This window comes from Xyrauchen texanus, chromosome 13, assembly GCF_025860055.1.
Source record: "Xyrauchen texanus isolate HMW12.3.18 chromosome 13, RBS_HiC_50CHRs, whole genome shotgun sequence".
NCBI classification, from domain to species: Eukaryota; Metazoa; Chordata; class Actinopteri; order Cypriniformes; family Catostomidae; genus Xyrauchen; species Xyrauchen texanus.
The window spans coordinates 33,360,348-33,380,340 of NC_068288.1; the positions used below are offsets into that span (position 1 = coordinate 33,360,348).

General features: G+C 41.1%; 1 protein-coding gene across 1 annotated transcript; it reads right to left on the minus strand.

Moving 5' to 3' along the window:
* Nucleotides 1-266: 266 nt before the first annotated feature.
* On the minus strand, nt 267-19,661 carry espl1 (extra spindle pole bodies like 1, separase). The gene is made up of 32 exons (XM_052140302.1): nt 19,513-19,661; nt 19,063-19,162; nt 17,356-17,661; nt 16,521-17,252; nt 16,006-16,095; nt 15,812-15,923; nt 13,968-14,095; nt 13,218-13,411; nt 12,683-12,925; nt 12,403-12,547; nt 12,159-12,324; nt 11,904-12,040; nt 11,632-11,766; nt 10,142-10,258; nt 9,707-9,875; nt 8,841-8,969; nt 8,334-8,490; nt 7,983-8,092; nt 6,671-7,794; nt 5,254-5,665; nt 5,035-5,175; nt 3,949-4,162; nt 3,635-3,828; nt 3,196-3,323; nt 2,936-3,058; nt 2,640-2,783; nt 2,267-2,431; nt 1,937-2,041; nt 1,297-1,412; nt 1,121-1,204; nt 865-1,029; nt 267-749 (listed from the first exon to the last, which is right to left on the minus strand). The coding sequence occupies exons 2-32, from the start codon at nt 19,141-19,143 to the stop codon at nt 548-550; spliced, it is 6,468 nt and encodes a 2,155-aa protein (XP_051996262.1). The 5' UTR covers nt 19,144-19,162; nt 19,513-19,661; the 3' UTR covers nt 267-547.
* Between the last annotated feature and the right edge of the window lie 332 nt (nt 19,662-19,993).

Genomic DNA, 19,993 nt, shown 5'->3' on the forward strand with positions numbered 1-19,993 from the left:
CTTCAGAAGTGATATGATGGGTGTGGGTAAGAAACAGATCAATATTTAAGTCCTTTGTTAAACCTTTGTTTTTAAGGATTTTCAGGAAAACAGGCATACAGAAGACATTAGTGATACAATATATGTTTTTTTTAAGGGTGTAAGGAAACTGTTAGATTAGTGAGCAATAGGATTTTTTCCCACTGCTACACATTATGAAGTTGAAATAACTGCCGAAGCAAAGGAACATGTTATAAAATCATTTTATTTTAAAGCAGTTTGGCATTGGATTAAAAACAGTAAATAAAAATGTTAGACACAATGTATAAAAATATACACACCAAAAACAAATGTGTCTTAAAATAATTTAGTAAAGTATGAGCAAACTAAATCAGCAATCACTAACATGGCTTAATGTTTAAAACAGCAGTCTTAGAATGAACACACTGTCATTGTTGTTCCTCCAATGAAATTCATTTTCATAAAGCTTAAAGAAAAAAAATGGTGCATTTATACAATAAAATCTGGTAAATTAGCTGTGAATAAAGTTAGAATTTAAGCATCTAGGCTAGCAAATATACACAGGCAAGCCATATGCAATCGGCGCAGCACCAATTATATGTTTGAGGTGCGTAGCATTACGCGACTCTGCTAAATGCTGAAGCAGGGAGGAGCCAGGGCCAGCAGAGAGCCAGGACTGGAGCAGCGCTGACGTGAAGCGATCCAAATCACGATCAGTCACATCCCACAGGTTACCAAGCACCAGTGGGCTGGTGCAGAGAAAAACAACAGACATTCAAAAATAAAGATTAGCAATTCCTACAACGTTCTACTTAATAATGTGCCTGATAATGTTTTTTTTTTGTACTTGGATGTGCACATTACCATCCAGCGGTCAGATAGCTAAGGATGATCCCTGTTCCCTCCTGGTGGCCAAGTACACTGAGAGCAGCACTGCTGCAGCCGAACAAGAGAGCCACAGCCCGCAAAGACCCTTTCAAAACTGTTTGAGCATCCAGAAATCGGGCTCCTGCACCATGCCCTATGTAACTGCACGAGATACAGATACATACGGTCAAGCACAAATCCTTTCATCTTCATATTTAATTCTCTAATAATGGCCTTTATCAATTTCACTCACATATAGAGGTCTTTCGTGGTCACAGCCTCTTGTAATTTATCTTGATCAGGAGCAGTTCCACAAACCCCCTGCCATGCCCGCTCACTGGCCAATTACAAACAGGATAGGAGCCAGATTGTTAATAGGACCATCTACACAACTGCATCTGTGAAAGAGTACATGCATTTTGAACTTACCCAGTGAACCATTCTTGAAACCGCTTCTCAGTGTCAGGCAGGTTTCCATCTGGGTTCAGCACATAGTAAACTTGCTTGGGGTTCACACCACAAGACAACACACAGCTAGAATCCATCTATGAAAAGGGAGATTAACAGAATAAAGATACAAAAAAAATGTATTCAGTCATTTACACACCCTCATATCATTCAATACACATATCTGTTTTTTATGGAACACAAAAGGAGATATTTTGGCTTCTCTTTTTTTTATAGAATGAAGGGGAAAGAGTGAATGGGATTGCAAGGCTCCACAAAAAGCATCATAAAAGTAAAGTCTTCTGGAGCAATATGATCGTTACACAGCATTGTGTGAGGAAAGGATGAAAAATATAGCTCTCGAATTTGCACTTTCTAAAAAGGCATGTCTCAATAGCATGAAACATTGTTTACCAAAACACATGAGAACCAAATACAAAAGATCAACCAGGACATTCTGCAAAATAACTCCTTTTGCTTTTTACAGAGGAAAGAAAAGTTAAATGACATGTAAAAAGCATATAAATTGTCAAATTTCTGGGTAAACTATTGCTTTAAAAAAATAGAGCTTTATACACGTGTAGTAAATATTCTGTGTGTGATTCCACAGTGTAGCATTTACCTGTTTCAGATGACTGTGTCCTAGTACTGCATGCAAAGAGGGCATTCGAGTGACAGAACATGATTTCAGACAAGCAATGTTCTCCCATGGCAACCTCTGCAAGTACTGCAGAAACACAAAAACATTAGAATGAGATGAAAACACACACACGCGCGTACACACACACACACACACAATCAGATTAACCAAATTGCAGGATGAGCTCTGTCCTTCAAAGGCTGCTCAGAACAAAACTCAAAATGACTGGCAGATTTCGCATAACCACAACTGCATTTTTAACATGCTATAATTTACCAGTGGATAGTACATGGGATGTACATGATAGTCTACCTTGTCCAAGATCAGAACCGTATGTCCTTGTGGTTCCTCCCTCCCTTTCAGTTCAGTCACACACCCCTGTAGAAGCCTCAGGAAGTCCCTGTCCTGCAAACCTGTCCCCTCCACAAGAGACTGTAGGTCCGGCAGGGACAAAAGTGGAGATGCAGAGAGAACCACCTTGATAGAGAAAGTGATGGCAATGAGGATATGTGATCTATAAGATATTGTTTAGCTTTGACTGTACTCTTCAAGGAGAAATACTAATCTATTCTCAACAATCAACATAGACAAATATGAAAGATACATCTCACCTCAATTTTAACTACCTGTAAATACTCCAAATGCAAAATGAGAAGAGATGCAGGCACAAATAGGCAACACATACCATGAGCATGTCCCGTGTGATCTTTGTTCCTTTCAGTGCCTGTTGAAAGCACTTAACTTGAACTTCTAGCTCAGGGTCAGAGGTCAAAGGGAGGAGTAAAGTTCGCCACACTCCCAAAGCATCCTGCATCTCCTCAAGTAATTTCTGATAGGCAAAGACATGCATATAAAAAAGAAAAAAAAAAGAAAAGAAAAAGACTAACAGAGTGAAATGGTCATTGTCAATTCTACATTTATTTTCTCTTTGAACATTAATCATTTTCTAATTTCACAAATGTCAAACAGATCTTGTCTCACCTCCACACGGGCATCCAAAGCCTTTCGTCCCTCCCACCACTGTGATTTCTCTGCAACCACGCTCACCTCCTTCTGCCCCTTCAACACTCCATCCATCTCTTCAAGCAGCATGGGAACTGAGTGCTATAGAATTACAAAAACAACCCATGCAAACTCATGTTTATGCAAAGTGTTTCATTAGATTAAAAATTAAGACAAACACCAAAGCTCTAAGAGTGTCAAAACCCACACACACTTGTGAAGTGTGAACACATCTTTACCTCTCTGTCTGCAGTAGGGATTCTCATAGTAATTGGGGTGGAGTCTCGCTCTAGTCGGGTCAGAAGAATAGTGCTGCCAATCTCATCAGGATACACCCCCGTGAGCGAGAGCATGCACACTGTTATTCCTATGGAAACAATACAAAATTTGATTGCTAATACTCAAAAACAAGGTTTATTTTATTTGTATCTCAGATGAATTGTGTAAATTGCATTATCATTTCTTACTTGCATTATTTCATTAAATTATTTTGTCATTGTATCCGTTTCCCCCAAAATGTACTGTAATTGTGTCACTATTTTTCTTACATTGTATAGGAATTACAATAATGCATGATTCAAATCGCGAAGTAACTGGCCAGCATTTGTTGCTTGGCGAAAGTTACATTTTCACTCAGTGTACGGGATAGTCTGTATACTTTCTCTTTGAAGTTATTACCTGATGGCAGATCTTTCAGCTGCTGATTGAACTCCTCAATGTGTGATTGTGGGAACTTTGTTGGGTGTGATGAGGTGAAGGAAAAGATCTGCTCTAGTGCAGAGAGTTTCTGTGACTGTGTCACCCCAGATGATTCCTCCAGACTCAGAGCACCAAGACCCTCTGCTACATCATTACAAGATTTCTTCAGCTTCCTACAGAGAGAGAAACAGAGCAAAATAATAAAGACTAGGTAGAAGTAATTCTTTTAAGGAGGAAATTGGCCTGAGTAAACATCTGCAAATGCTTCCTCAACACAGTGGTGAGTGACATACCTGAACTGGCTAACAACATGACGGGTCATGTGGTGGCGAGTAGACACCCCAAGCGACTGTGCATGCAGCATTGCTGTGGTGGTGGGATCAGTCTGGCCGAGTGACTGAGCAAGCACTGAGCAGACGTGGGGATAAATGCAGGGAGGGGGGTAGTGGTGGAGGAGGAGCCATGAGGAACGAAGGTGCGACTGGATCGCCTCTAATGACAGGTCAGCTAAAACAAACACACGCATTTATGTTATTAAAGACATTCAGCAAAATTCTGAACAAAATATTTCAGAATGCCCATCATTTAAATAGTAAACATCCTTTGCATGTAAATTGTTTTAATATTTTGGTTATATTTTAGCTACCAATGAGATTGTAGTACTCCGTTCACTTAATCAAACCCTCTAAAGTCAGCTCAGTATATGAAAAAAACCTGCAGATTTCATGTGGGCCTGGTCAAGACAGATTATGTTTACGTGGACATCAGAAAGCCATTTGTGAGAAAGCGGTGTATGGGTTTACTTGAGCCGTGTTCGTGGCTCTCTTTACTCCTGTATACAAGCGGCTGTTTCCCGCGTTGCTTGTGTAAATGACAAACATGGGACCCGAGAAAGACTTTGATATTTAATTATTTTTTTCCCAGCTTTATTTCCAGATATTACTGAGTTGCGGCTGTGTTTGTTTCTGTCACTTTTGCCCTGCAGTAGTGGAATTTCCCTCTCATGTAATTGTACAAAGTTTCCTCGGTTTCTTCCTGGCAGGCAGCAGATAACCTAACCATATGTAGCCTGTAAAGCGGAGTGCCCTGCCAGGAACAACCTGAGGCACCTTTCTCCCATGAGCATTTGACTTGTTGTTGGGCTCCATCCTATGACGTTTGTTATCTGTTCTGTTTACGGACATGCGCACTCCTCAAAAACCCATAAGAACGCTGCTTATGCTTTTACATGACCACATTAGGCCACATTCTCCGGTAAGAAGTGCATGTAAACGTGGTTATAGATGTTCTTTGGTCTTGGGTATCTACATGCTCTGTAATGGCCATGTCACTGTTCTTTGGCCATTTTCTTTTCTAAAGATCAACCATCTTTGTTTTACCTAGAGGTGTATGAGGGTGTGGTAGGGATGTCTGAGCTCCAGCACCATTCGGTCCAGTCCTCCTGAGCTCACTAAAACACTCCTGTCCAACATCTGCACCCAGATCTCTCCTCAGGACCTCACAATCTACATCTGGGCTACCTAGAACAACATACACAAAATCAAGTTCAACCAGCCTCTAAGCTATTTAATTCTGTACATTTTGTTTGACATACACACCTGTGTCTTTCATTTCCGTATCAGAACCTCTGAGCTCCTCCAGGCTGATATTCAAAAGAACCTCATTTTCATCCTCTTTAATCATCCTCATCCTCTCTGGTTCCTCTGTGACCTCTGAACTCTGACTCTTCTTTGGCCGGCCCCTGCGTGTGCGTCCAGAGGATAAACTAGTTTCTTCCTCAGAGGAGAGACAGCTGGTGGAGGGCAGGGCTGTGCTTTTCTTACTGGTCCGGGCCCTTCTGGGAGGATCTGGTTCAACAGTGAGGTTTACAGGAAGTTTGGCATCACTAGGGTTGGAGTTCAGGGCTGGCTTTAGGGTGCGCGTTTTAGAGTTGGAAGCGTTTCGCTTTTTCTCAGACTTCGCTACAGCAGGAGGTGCGCTTTCAGTGTCACTTTCATCACTGAACTCGACCTGAGAGAGAAGACTTGATTACATTTTTGAAGATATTGTTATATCTGAAGATACAAGTTTCATATTTGTTGTTTTTGCAGTTATGTTTGGTGACTCTAGTGGCACAGATATTACACACTTCACTTTGAAATCTCAACAATATTTTTAGAGTGGTGCTTGCGCTTGCAAAACTTGCTTTCACGACGGTAGAGTTCTGGGTGGTTAGAAGGGCATCGAGATGTGGTTGCTAAGGGGTTTTGAGTGGTGTTTAGCATGTTGCTATATGGTTTCTAGGGTGTTCTGGGTGGCTGCTTATGTTTCAAATTTACCCTCAAAAGGGCAATAAAAGGTACCTCTATTTTCCAACACTTTAGGACTCACATAATACATACATTTCCATGTTTTTTTCCCTCAAATATTGGTTTTATGTTCAATTTTATAGCTCGTAGAAATCAAGAAAAAAAACATTGAAAACAGGAGCATTTGCCTCGAAGTCAACTACCTTCTCAAAAAATGCTGCCTTTTTACATTAAGATTGTGAGATGATGCCATCACTTCACTTCAGTATTTGCAGGGACCCCCTTTTCAATAATTTTTACAAAGATTTGACAGACTCACTCATTTCCCAAACTTCTTTAATGTTTGTATCCCCCAGAATATAAAAACTAGTTAAAAGACCCACCCCCAAGTCACTATGATAATTCTGATTGCTAGATATGACTCTGATCTCCCCTCTGTCTATCAAAATTGTAATTATCCACTAGGCAAGTTTCTTTGCTTAAAAAAGACAGTAAAAGCATACCTTTCAATAAGCCACATGATATGAGATATTGTGCTACTGACTGATAGAACATACGGTACGGGACAAGTCAAAGTTCAATGATTAGTATTAGAGATTTGAATAGACCCCGAACACAAAATATGAGCAATAGTAAAAGTGATATTTGCCAAGGCAAGCACCACATGTGAGAGAAATAAAAACATCAGTTTCTTTCAAGTAGGAACTACAGAATTTATTGGTCAAACCTTGAAACGAGAGCGCTTGGTCCGTTTAGGCGCAGCAGGCACAACCACAGGTTTCTCTTCTGCAGGAGAAGAATCTTTGTAGACCTCAAATGATCCCTTTGGGGCAGCTTTTGACTTTATGATCCCACGACGGCTGGCAGGTGTTAGAGAGGGTGTAAAGACAGAAATCTCAGGAACCTCATTGGTGAAGTCAAATGCTCTTATATCACTAATGCTAGTGGAGGCCGATTTGGGCCGCAAAGTCCTTGATGGTTTGGGCGTTTTGAAAACCATTGAGGATTTTGTGATGGTAATTTTGGGCCCAGAATCTTTTGCTTTCTTAGAAACTAAAGATAACTCTTTGGTTTTCCTGTTTTCAGATGGAATGCTGTCAGGTTGGGTTTTAGTTTTTATTTGGAGTTTGGTCTTTGGTGGGTTCCAGCACCAGACACTGGAGAACAGTTCTTCAGGTGTGCTCTGTTTCTTCATGGCCAGGGCCAAGAGGCAGGCTACAGCTTTAGCCTCCAGCAGAGCAGCTCTTATGGGTCCAAGCTCTGGCATCAATGCCCCTTTTGGCTTCACTGCCTCCAATCCTGCATCTATCTCCTCCCACAGTGCTGCAGCTTTCCCTTTGTCTCCAGATCTGAGAAGATGAAGCACAGTGCCCAAATGCATTCTGCCGAGTTCTGCTTGCAGCAGTGTCAGCCCAACTGACTTTTTAGAAGATACAAGAATTGCCAAATTGCTTTGGAGCTTAGCTATGACACCACGGCAACGTTTCCTGGCAGAGTGGCGTAGTCGTCGTGATACCTCTTGGTCTGACTGGAGATCTGCCTGTATCAGAGCCCAGTGGACACTGACTCGAGCCAAGCTGAGCTCGCTGCAGCAGGAACAGGAGCAGGTCTCTGCATGGGTCAGGCAGGAAAGCCCACACTGGCGTTTGGGCTTTAAAGGGGGAGATGCTCCTTGGCTTCCTAATCTAGACATGGCCTCCACAGGCTCCTTGAGAAAGGCACGAGAGCTGAGGATTCCACTCAGATCCTCCTCTTCCTCAGGGACATCACCAGAGGAAGGAGGAGCAGCTGGCCGTCCTTTGCGAGGTTTAATTTTCAAGTCACACTTCTGTTGTTGTTCCTGGCCAAAATCTGCATGAAGGTGAGAGGACACAAATTAATCACGTTAATACTGTACTGTTTTTATGTTCAATAAAACACCCATCCATAAATGAGAAACATTTTGGGAGGTTATGGCTACAGAGAGGTTTCAAGGTATCATGACTCTGGATTCGTTGTTTACAGAAGTATTGTCAAAGTGGCTCGGACTACATCTTTACCTGTGCACAGATCCAGTAAGTTTCTAACTTGCTCCAGGTCTAAACCACTGGCTTCAGTTGCTCCCTTCATCAACTCCAGTTCTGCTTTCAACACCAACAGCTCAGCACAGCTACAAACACACAATCACATCATGTGTGAAAAATCCACAAGCAGGCACACACAAACACTTGTGTCTTAGACACATATTCAAGCCTACTTTAATATAAAAAAGGACTTTGAAGAGGAGAAAGCATTAACAGCGCAGTTAAGGTTTGGAGGTATCAAACGTCAACCCTCGATGTCAGAAACACATGTTTAATGTGAACACATTCAGCCTCTTTCATAATCACAGATATGACATATGTACTCACTGGCTGAGGGTCTGCAGTTTGGTGGCCAGTTTTAGTGCCTCCAAACACTGAGCTTTAGCTTCATGAACGGCCCCACTGCTGCTCCTAATTGTCACCATCCTCTCAGAACATACCAGCACCTCACTCAGCAACAGCCACTTAAACACAACACTGTCTCCTACAGAGAAATCACACCCAAATAGTTTCAGGTACTTAAGAGTACATTGTGTGTTCTTTTATTACTCCTGTTTGAAATAAATTATGAGAACTACACGTTATTTTCAACTTGTCTTCAACTATGTCTATTGACAGCTTTTGTGGTATGCTGTTGATTACCACAGACAATAATACCTGTTAGGCTTCCATTGAAAGAACTTGACTGAAAACACATTCCCATTCATTTTTACAAACTGAGGGACATGTCAAGTTTGTGTTTTGTGGTAACTGACAGCAGGCCACAGATGCTGCTTCACTTATATTGAACCTGGAATATCTTCCAAGTTCTGAAATCATCGCAGCAGATTGTACCTTGATCTACAAAGCGAGTGTCGGTGTTTGGTCCAGGGGCACCATAAAACCCATTGCCCAGCAACATCATCACCAAGCTGCACAACAGCTTCAACCCTTCATATTGAGCTGCATCTGGAGTCTTCACACCTACAACATACAAATTCACTACATCAAACACAGATTTGTGTACATGCAAAATGCAACAATTTTGCCTTTGTTTCACCATGGTGATTTCTTTTCCTTTGCGGTCATGAAAGTTCCAGTAAGAAAACATCCTGGACTTAAACAGTGTAAGAATTACACTGGATATAAATGCTAGTGACATCAACACTCACCAAGCACTTTATTAGGAACACTATGGCCGTAATAAAGTGCCCAACGTGGTATTCTGCTGTTGTAGCCCATCTGCCTCGAGGTTTGACATGTTGTGCATTCTGAGATGCTATTCTGCTCACTACAGTTGTACAGAGGGGTTATCAGAGATTCCATAGCTTTTGTCAGATCATACCAGTCTGGCCACTCTTTGTTGAACTCTCATCAACAAGGCGTTTCCGTCCACAGAACTGTCGCTCACTGGATGATTTTCTTTTGGGCACCTTTCGAAGTAAACTCTAGAGACTATTGTGTATGAAACTCCCAGGACATCAGCATTATCTGGCACCAACAATCATGCCATGGTCAAAATCACGGAGATAAAAAATATTTCTCCCCATTCTGACGGTTGATGTGAACATTAACTGAAGCTCCTATCCCGCATCTGCATTGCACTCCTGCCACACAATTGGCTGATTAGATAGTCACATGAATAAGTAGGTGTGCATGTGTTCCTAATAAAGTGCTCAGTGAGTGTATCTTTAAAACACATGTAATGTATGTGAACAGACCATGTTGAATGATGCTCTGACGTAGCAGATAGTCCAAAGCCTGTGTGTCCAGACTCAAATATTCACTGGCTGTCTGCAGTGCTCGTGCCCTGAGCAGGTACCAGCTCTTAGAATGATGTTGACCTGACTGCTTTATCACCTCTGTCAGGCAGCATACGCCTTGCTCCACCTAATAGAGAGATGACGTTGGTACTGGGACAAAGACTTGTCACTGCTGAGCACAAATCAAAGTGTTTTTCTAGTTTAACACTTGCAGAGTGGGGACAGATCTGTGGTTCTCTAAGCAAGTATACAAAATTATAATTAAAAGACAGCTTTAATAATTCATGAATTAAATTGACTGACTGATACAGCACTTTAATTTACTTGGGGTCAAGCCCGTAGCTTTAGAAAGAAAGATAATGAGCCAATTTTCAACATGCAAGTGAGTGTTACCTGTCCTAAAGTGAAGCAGATCTGTGCTCTCTGCAGCATAGCCGTCATTGAGATAACAGACATTGCCTCTGAGCTTGGGTCAGATGTCAAACTCTGTTCTGCTTTTTCTAACTCTGCCTGAAACACACACAGACAAGTTCTGGCATGAACATCTTTTAACGATAGATTTTAGTGCAAGGTACAGATACACTCACCTAAAGGATTATTAGGAACACCATACTAATACTGTGTTTGACCCCCTTTCGCCTTCAGAACTGCCTTAATTCTATGTGGCATTGATTCAACAAGGTGCTGAAAGCATTCTTTAGAAATGTTGGCCCATATTGATAGGATAGCATCTTGCAGTTGATGGAGATTTGTGGGATGCACATCCAGGGCACGAAGCTCCCGTTCCACCACATCCCAAAGATGCTCTACTGGGTTGAGATCTGGTGACTGTGAGGGCCATTTTAGTACAGTGAACTCATTGTCATGTTCAAGAAACCAATTTGAAATGATTCGAGCTTTGTGACATGGTGCATTATCCTGCTGGAAGTAGCCATCAGAGGATGGGTACATGGTGGCCATAAAGGGATGGACATGGTCAGAAACAATGCTCAGGTAGGCCGTGGCATTTAAACGATGCCCAATTGGCACTAAGGGGCCTAAAGTGTGCCAAGAAAACATCCCCCACACCATTACACCACCACCACCAGCCTGCACAGTGGTAACAAGGCATGATGGATCCATGTTCTCATTCTGTTTACGCCAAATTCTGACTCTACCATCTGAATGTCTCAACAGAAATCGAGACTCATCAGACCAGGCAACATTTTTCCAGTCTTCAACGGTCCAATTTTGGTGAGCTCTTGCAAATTGTAGCCTCTTATTCCTATTTGTAGTGGAGATGAGTGGTACCCGGTGGGGTCTTCTGCTGTTGTAGCCCATCCGCCTCAAGGTTGTGCATGTTGTGGCTTCACAAATGCTTTGCTGCATACCTCGGTTGTAACGAGTGGTTATTTCAGGCAAAGTTGCTCTTCTATCAGCTTGAATCAGTCAGCCCATTCTCCTCTGACTTCTAGCATCAACAAGGCATTTTCAGCCCACAGGACTGCCGCATACTGGATGTTTTTCCCTTTTCACACCATTCTTTGTAAACCCTAGAAATGGTTGTGCGTGAAAATCCCAGTAACTGAGCAGATTGTGAAATACTCAGACCGGCCCGTCTGGCACCAACAACCATGCCACGCTCAAAATTGCTTAAATCACCTTTCTTTCCCATTCTGACATTCAGTTTGGAGTTCAGGAGATTGTCTTGACCAGGACCACACCCCTAAATGCATTGAAGCAACTGCCATGTGATTGGTTGATTAGATAATTGCATTAATGAGAAATTGAACAGGTGTTCCTAATAATCCTTTAGGTGAGTGTATAAGGTTAACTGTCGAATGAAGACCATGTATGTTTCATAAATATGAATTTACTTTTTTTTTAGCATTAGCTGAAGTCACCTTTGCAAGTTGAGGGGAGCCCAAATACAGTAGGATCCTGGCAGAGTGGCAAAGGGCGCTAGCACTGTTCTGGGCATCGCCAAGGCTGCGGAATAGGGCAGCAGCGAGCTGATATCCCTCCAGAGCTTGCAGGTGCTAACAGAGACAGACACCAACATCAGTGCAAAACTCAAACTATTAAAATAACATATTTGAACAGGCAACACACCTTGAGCTTGACGAGTAGCTTGATGTTACAGAGAATGCAGTGACTGGTGTGTCTGTTATCTTACCTTGCCAATAAGTGTATAGAGGGCAGACATCAGTGTGATTGAAGATGCTGTGAGTTTGGGGTCTCTTACTGCAGGCACAGATCCCCCAAGTAGACTCCTCCACAGAAACAAACACCTATCTAAAGGCTCACTCAGCTCTGACACATACACACAAGAGCATCAGTTCACTTAATCAATCCTCAAATGCATAACAGATACATTTCTGATAAAGCCAACTTGATCAGTCTCCCATTGCATTCTGTGTGTGTGCCTTACTGCTATGGGCCAGTAGATTGAAGCGAAGTCCATCATAGACAAGTTGGCTCTCTTGTGATTTCTGTTTGTCCTCATACTCCAGATCATTAGTGGGAACAGGATCCAAATTCACCTCTGTTTTACTCACCTCCTGCACTGCACGCAATCGCTTCTCTGTGTCCACAGCCTGAAACACACACCAAACCAATAAAGCAAATGTATATGTATAATGTATTCTGGGTATGCACATCGCCAAAGTTCTGACCTCATGCAGATTGGACTCAAGAGTGCAGATGTAGAGCCAAAGGGATGCCTGTGCCTCCTCATCTTTCAGCCTATCAGTATTCTCTGCTGTCTTTGGCTCTGCCGCCAACAACCTCAATGCCTCATGGGTAAAGTCAACTGCTGAGCTGATTGCAGAGCACAAAGAAACTAATTTTGATGTCTTGAATACTGTATGAATGAAATATCCTGATTCAAGTGAAACAAAAGCAGGTTACGGTCCGAACATAAATGAACACGATCCTAAGTTTGTGTAAACCCACCAGTCAGTCTGTTGTCTGAAGTCCTGGTAGCACACAACCTGTGCCATCTCACACAGGTAAGTAGCCCGTCTCAGAGTGTGTGGGGAATCTTCATGGCAGATATCTAGGAGATCACAGAGTGTGTTGTAGCGTTCCTGCGCTGTGTCTCCTGTCTGCTCTTTATAAACTCGTAACTCTTGCTCTAATAAACACATCAGCACCTCCTCATCTACCGATATTTCACCCAAACCATCCCTCAGAGTCCTGATCAAAAGACAAAGAAAGAGATCTTCAGATCTTCCATATGATTTCTTCCATGCAACACAAAAAGAGATGTTTGGCAGAATGATAGGGATAGATAGCCTGTGTCATCATTTACTTGCATTGAATGTAAAAACGTTGCGATGAAGTGAATGGTGACTGGGCTGTCAAAATGCTTAACATCTCCTTGTGTTTCACGAAAGACTTCATACATGTTTGGAATAATGTTTTCTGATGAACCATCCCATTTAAGTGTTTCAGACACTATTAGCTCCACTTTATGAGTGCAGGTTACCGCAGGCGTGTGTCGTCCTCTCCTGCTCGGGCTGCGTCACACTTGGTTTTGACCCACAATGACACAGGTTCTGCAAGATGATCCAAAACCTGAGTGCCTAAAACCAGAATCCAGCGCACAACCCAGTCTAGAGCACAATCCAGCTGTCCCCCACGCCTACTACACTGCACCACCAGCATGAAGCAGCGATTCACCTGAACACAAACACACAACACAAATGTACAGTCTACAAGCATATAATGCAGTTTAAACCTACAGGCCTAAGTATCTGTATACTTTGTTTGTCCGTGTTGCAGAACACTCCGCGCACATAATGCGTGACGCAAATTTCATCATAAGCCAGTCAGCGAGACCTGACATCGCGCCGGCCAGACTTTCTCAACTGGCGGACGCGGTCATCATCTGTGCGCATCATCGGAGCATGCCCCTGCTACTGACTGTACTAAAAGTGCATCACAAATTTGTAGTGGGCATGCCTCAAATATGTGCGGCATATCCTTTCAGAAGAAATGGATTAGCTTTATGCTGTCTTTAGGTCCTTTTTAGAGCTTGAAAGTGTTGGACCCAATTAACTTGCATTGTAAGGATATAAACATATCTCCATCAAAAAAAAATCTTTGTGTTTCACAGAAATAAATAAATTCATATAAGCTTGAGACGGCATAAGGGTGAGTAAATGATGAGAGAATTATAATTTGTGTGTATTATTCCTTTAACTCTACAAATGAACACAGAAAGCGGCAGTTTTACCCTGTCCACAGGTAGAGAGGGTGGGCAGTCCTTACACAGCTCTTGGCACACAATCACAGCCAAACTAAATGCTCCATCATACAACTTCTTGTTAAACAGCTCGTATACCACATTGTTCACCGCACACACTAGGGGGAAACACAAAGAAAGTGAGTTTCTTGAATCACTTTAATGATTATAGTGATATCACCACAGTTTACGGTTGGGTCTTAAAGGGTTAGTTCACCCAAAAATTTATATTGTATGAATTTCTTTCTTCTGCTGAACACAAATTAAGATTTTTTTTTTGGAAGAATATCTCAGCTCTGTAAGTCCATATAATGCAAGTGAATGTTGACCAGAAATGTGAATCTCCAAAAATCATATAAAATCTGCATAAATGTAACCTATATGACTCCAGTGGTTAAATCCATGTCTTCAGAATCGATATGCCAGGTGTGGGTGAGAAACACACATTCACATTCTTCTTTTGATTTTTGGCAATTCACAATCTTCATGCATATCGCCACCTTCTGGTTGGGGCTGGTCAAAGGTGCAGCTTAAAGTATTAAAAAAAGTACTTGCATATTAATCTGTTTCTCACCCACACCTATAATATCGCTTCTGAACACATGGATTTATCCACTGGATACATATGGATTACTTTTTTGCTGACTTTCAACTTTTTTAATCTTCAAAAGAACTGATCACCATTTACTTGCATTTAATGGGCCTACAGTGTGGAAATATTTTTCTAAAAATCTTCATGTGTTCTGCTGAAGAAAGAAAGTTAGACACATTTGGGATGGCATGAGGGTGAGAAAATAACAGAATTTTTAGGTGAACAATCACTAGGCAGAATGCAAAATAAGAGTTAAAAATTCCTTAAGCGCGGTAAATAAATATAATGAAAAGACACTTATGTTCAATAAATAAATGTAATAATCACAATAAACGATTCTTCTGCCAAGTAGTGTGTTTGTTACCTTAACTATAGTAGATATGTAGACTATGCACATTAAAGGAATATTCCAGCTTCAATCCAAGTCAAGCTCAATCGACAGAATTTGTGGCATCATTTTGATTACCACAAAAAATTATTTCCAATAAAAATAACCAATGTGTAATAACCAATTTGAGTGGAAATGTATACTTACAATGGAAGTTTAAAAGGCAGAAATGTGAATCTTACAAAAGCATTTACATTAATTATTCTATTAAAACTTGTGTACTATTACATGGAGTGGTGGTGGCGCAGTGGTCTAAAGCACATAACTGTTAATCAGAAGGTCGTTGGTTCGATCCCCACAGCCACCACAATTGTGAGCAAGGAATTTAACTCCAGGTTGCTCCGGGGGGATTGTCCCTGTAATAAGTTCTCTGTAAGTCGCTTCGGATAAAAGCGTCTGCCAAATGCATAAATGTAATGTAAAATCAGTTACAACTTTACACAGTAAGTGATTTTATCAAACTAAAATCATGTTAACACACATATTGTTTGTCTTGTGGCTATACTTTTGAAAGTGAACATTTTAATGTTCAAAAATGGGCCACCATACACTTCCATTGTAAGTGCCTCACTAGAACCCAGATTATTTTCAAGAAAAGGAGGACCCAATTAAAATAAATTTTTGTGGTAATCAATATGATGTCACAAATGCAGATAATTGAGCTTGACTTGTATTGCACCTGGAATATTCCTTTAAAATTTAATTAATTTAATGTGCAGTCCCTGGTGTGTATATCAACTATATTACTACTGGATCCAACGTGCTTATCCAATCAGACAGACAGACAGATCTCTCTCAGAGTCAGATCTTTGCATTTTATAATAGCATGCAGAGTTCGGGTGACTTAAGATGTACCTGATTTTAGAAAGAAATTGTCATTGTTGAGTGTCCGCAGTTCAGTCAGCATGCATCCTGCTGTCGCTTGGCAATACAAAAGCACTCTGTCCAGAGTCTCGCCTGTAGACACCTGAATACAGGATATCAATACTAGCTGATGCATTCAACATAATATACCTTGATCACAGTCTCATGATAGTTTATTGCATTACCTGAGATGTGTGGAGACTTTCATATGTGCTAATAAAGCCTTGGTAAAAACTTAAACAAAGGGAGTACTGCATCTGCTGTGAAAATGACCCCTGGAACACAACACACAAAACTTCAATGAAAGTCACAAAATGGTCTCCCAAGCAATCAAATTGGTCCAGTAGCTAGGGAGGGTAGAGTCACATGGGGTAACCTTGTGGTCACGATTAGTGGTCCTTGCTCTCAATGGGGCATGTGGCAAGTTGTGCATGGATCGCAGAGAGTAGCATGAGCCTCCACATGTGGAGTCTCCTCAGTGTCATGCACAACAAGCCACGCGAGAATATGCGTGGCTTGACAGTCTCAGAAGCGGAGGCAACTGAGACTTGTCCTCCACCACCCAGATTGAGGTGAGTTACCATGCCACCATGAGGACCTACTATGTAGTGGGAATTGGGCATTAAAAATTGGAAGAAAAAGGAGATTAAAAAAGTCACAAACACAAATCAATGACTAACAATAAATTACAGTGTCTTACCTTTTGCCATGTAAGTAGAAGTTCCTGATATTCCTCCAAGAAAGAAAAACAAGTCAGCAATGTAGCTATGCTCATCCCTTTACTCTGGCCAGCCTCCAATGCCCAAATCACCAGATGACATGCCTCCAAAATGGCATGACACTCTGGGGCAGACATGGCAGTGGACAGGCCCCTGAGGATACGTGCACATTCTGTGAACGACTTACTGCATTCTCCTCCAGAGCTTAACGCACACTGCAGCTGCACTGCCCGATCGACAAGACTCAGAGCTGAATGCAGCCCACCATGATCCTTGACCCCCTCCAGAATTTTATGCAACAGCTCAAGAGCCTCTGCTGAAAACTGACTCTTACAAAGCAGTTTACACACCTTAAACACAACCTCACACCTTACAGGCAGAGAGGGACTTATCAATGCAGAGTCTCGCCCTTCAGATGGGTTGATAAAAGGGCTGAGGATCAGTTCTTGTAATTCAGAGGTCAAAAAACTCACATCGTCTTGAGTCAGAGTCCCACATGATCGTTCATACTCTCCGATTGCCTCCTGAACAAACAAAGGGACTTTGGATGGGGAAGAGGCTGAGCTGGACTCCTGCTCCAAGAGTCTGAAAGTCAAAGCTTGTAGCTGACAGTGGAGTTTGTCTCTTGGAGTGAGGGCTGGGCCACTGTTAGACAGGAGACCGTTCCACAGCACTGCGAAGCAGTTCCGCACCAAAACGTGGTAGTCATCCGTCTGTTAACAGAGCAATATAGTCAGAGCCATTTAGAGGGTCTTTAGAAAGTACTTGGACACTAGAGATAAACTGACGATCAGTTGGATCTTAATCATACTGTACCTCTGCAGACAATTGCTTCAGCCTTCTGTACATGAGTCTTCCCAGTCGACAAGCAGGGCCATGAGCTCTAAGGGTGGTAACTTTCTGTAGGATGTGGAACACTATTTTCTCCAGATAAAATGGGTTGCTCTGCATTCCAGGCTCTTCTAGCAATTCAAACCCCTGGACGGCCAGTTCCACTAAGTCCACTAGACGCTCCTGATGAGCAGAGTCCTGCGTGCCACTGCCCAGCCGCTGGTTGCATGCTCGGATGATACGATCACACACTGTGCGACCGTATAGACCAAGGCCATCATCCACATGTTTCTGAAGCAGAACGAACACCCAGAAAAGTTTAAACAGTATGCAATATGTGGGTAGTTGCCATTAAATACTAATGGGAAGTTGACATGTCCCGCAGTATAACATAACACTATTTTACACAGCATTTCACCAATTCTTTAATGATTATTATGCACTGCAGCTTTTATGAACTAATTAAGACTGACTGAATTTGTTTAATGTATGTCACATTGAAGGAGTAATTAAAATCCAATGCTCTTATGGAAAGAAATTGGTACTTTTATTCACCAAAGTGGCATTCAACTGATCACAATGTATAGTCAGGACATTAATAATGTGCAAAATTACTATTACTTCAAAGAGATCTCACAAAAAAAATAAAAATAAATAAATACTCCACGTGCAGCAATGACAGCTTTGCAGATCATTGACATTCTAGCTGTCAGTTTGTCCCGATACTCGGGTGACATTTCACCCAACACTTCCTGTAGCACTTGCCATAGAAGTTAAGATCCAAGACACTTTTTTCCAATTCTGTTGTCCAATGTCTTTTTCTTTGCCCACTCTAACCTTTTCTTTTTCTGTTTCAAAAGTTACTTTTTCTTTGCAATTCTTCCATAAGGCCTGCACCCCTGAGTTTTCTCTTTACTGTAGTACATGAAACTGGTGTTGAGCAGGTAGAATTCAATGAAGCTGTCAGCTGAGGACATGTGAGGTGTCTATTTCTCAAACTAGAGTCTCTGATGTGCTTATCCTCTTGTTTAGTTGTACATCTGGCCTTCCACATCTCTTTCTGTCCTTGTTAGAGCCAGTTGTCCTTTGTCTTTGAAGACTGTAGTGTACACCTTTGTATGAAATGTTCAGTTTTTTGGAAAATTCAAGCATTGCATAGCCTTTATTCCTCAAAACATTGACTGACAAGTTTCTAGAGAAAGCGCTTTTTTGCCATTTTTGACCTAATATTTACCATAAGACATGACAGTTTATTACATACACCAGTAACGCAAAAACACAATGTTAAGCTTTATTTAATGAAACAAATAACTTTCAACTGTGTTTGATATAATGGCAAGTGATTTTTTTTTAGCATGATTACTCAAGGATAATGTGTTGGAGTGATGATGGCTGCTGGAAATGGGACCAGTCTAGATTTGATCATTTAATTTTTTCAAATAGTGATGGTGCTGTGTTTTTACATCAGAAATGTCCTGACTATACTTTCAGTTATCAGTTGAATACCACTTTGGAGAATTAAAGTACCAATTTCCTTCTAAAACAGCAAAATCTGTACTTTTCCCAAACTTTAGGCCGCCAGTGCATACCATAGGTTTTCTGCGCCAACAACCCGTTACTAAATTAAATCAGAGTGAGTTATATCTTTCTAGAAAGCTGTACCTGTTCGCAATATAAAATAATGACTTTTACCTTCAGTGCGTTGTGAAGAACTACAGTGTCCTTCACACAAGACAGCTGTTGGACATACTCCTCTGTTCTCAAGCACTTCATTCTGTTGTCACTTTTGTTTCTGCAAAACAAACAGCTAATTATGGACCAACATTTAATATACTACAAGTTAGACTGTCGTGGAAAAAAGTTTCATATTGTGAATTGATAAACAATATATATTAAACTAGCATACATACATACATACAACATACATACATACATACACAATATCGCTGTAACTGATGTAGGACGAATGTGGCAAGTCATTCATCAGTGTAATACTTTGAGCTTAAGTTGCTGTATTAAATGTATTTTGTTTCATTATCTCCTGCTGTCTTGGTTCACTTACAAACTAGCATGTTATCTTGCTAACTCAGAACTGCTTTAATCCATAGTCCGTGTAAACAAACTAGTTTGTGTGCCACTTACCATACTCGGCAAAACGGTCAAATATGAAGGAAAGGCGACTCTATTTGGGTGCTACACATGCGCCATACATATGTACTTCAATTAAATGTAGATTTTAAATTGTATGTAATCTTCACTAGCGCATCGACGTTATTTTGTTGACAGCAGCGGTTTGCGGGGTGAACTCGCGCATTTGTTTAAAATAGAGCAAAGCCTATCGGGAAACTGTGATGACGTCATGGAAGGAGGAGGAAACTGATCATGGATATTGTAGTTTTTATAGATTATGTACCGAGAGAGTGCAGATCATTTTCTAAAATGAATGATTTTGTTAATAGTGATAAATTAAAGTATAAGAAATGATAATAATTAAGAAATAAAAATAAAATTAGGAGGTGACCAGTAAATTAAATTGATTAATTTGAATTAATTAGAAAAAACAAAAGATAGAAAAAGACAGCATTCTGTTTTATTTTAAGGCACCTTTAATATTGTTTTCATC

Coding starts and splice junctions, on each gene's coding strand:
- espl1 (XM_052140302.1), bottom strand. CDS start 19,143: ATGAAGTGCTTGAGAACAGAGGAGTATGTCCAACAGCTGTCTTGTGTG. Junction 12,926..13,217: donor GAGGACGACACACGCCTGCG/GTAACCTGCACT, acceptor TCTTTTGATCAG/GACTCTGAGGGATGGTTTGG. Junction 8,491..8,840: donor CACTCGCTTTGTAGATCAAG/GTACAATCTGCT, acceptor ATTTCTCTGTAG/GAGACAGTGTTGTGTTTAAG.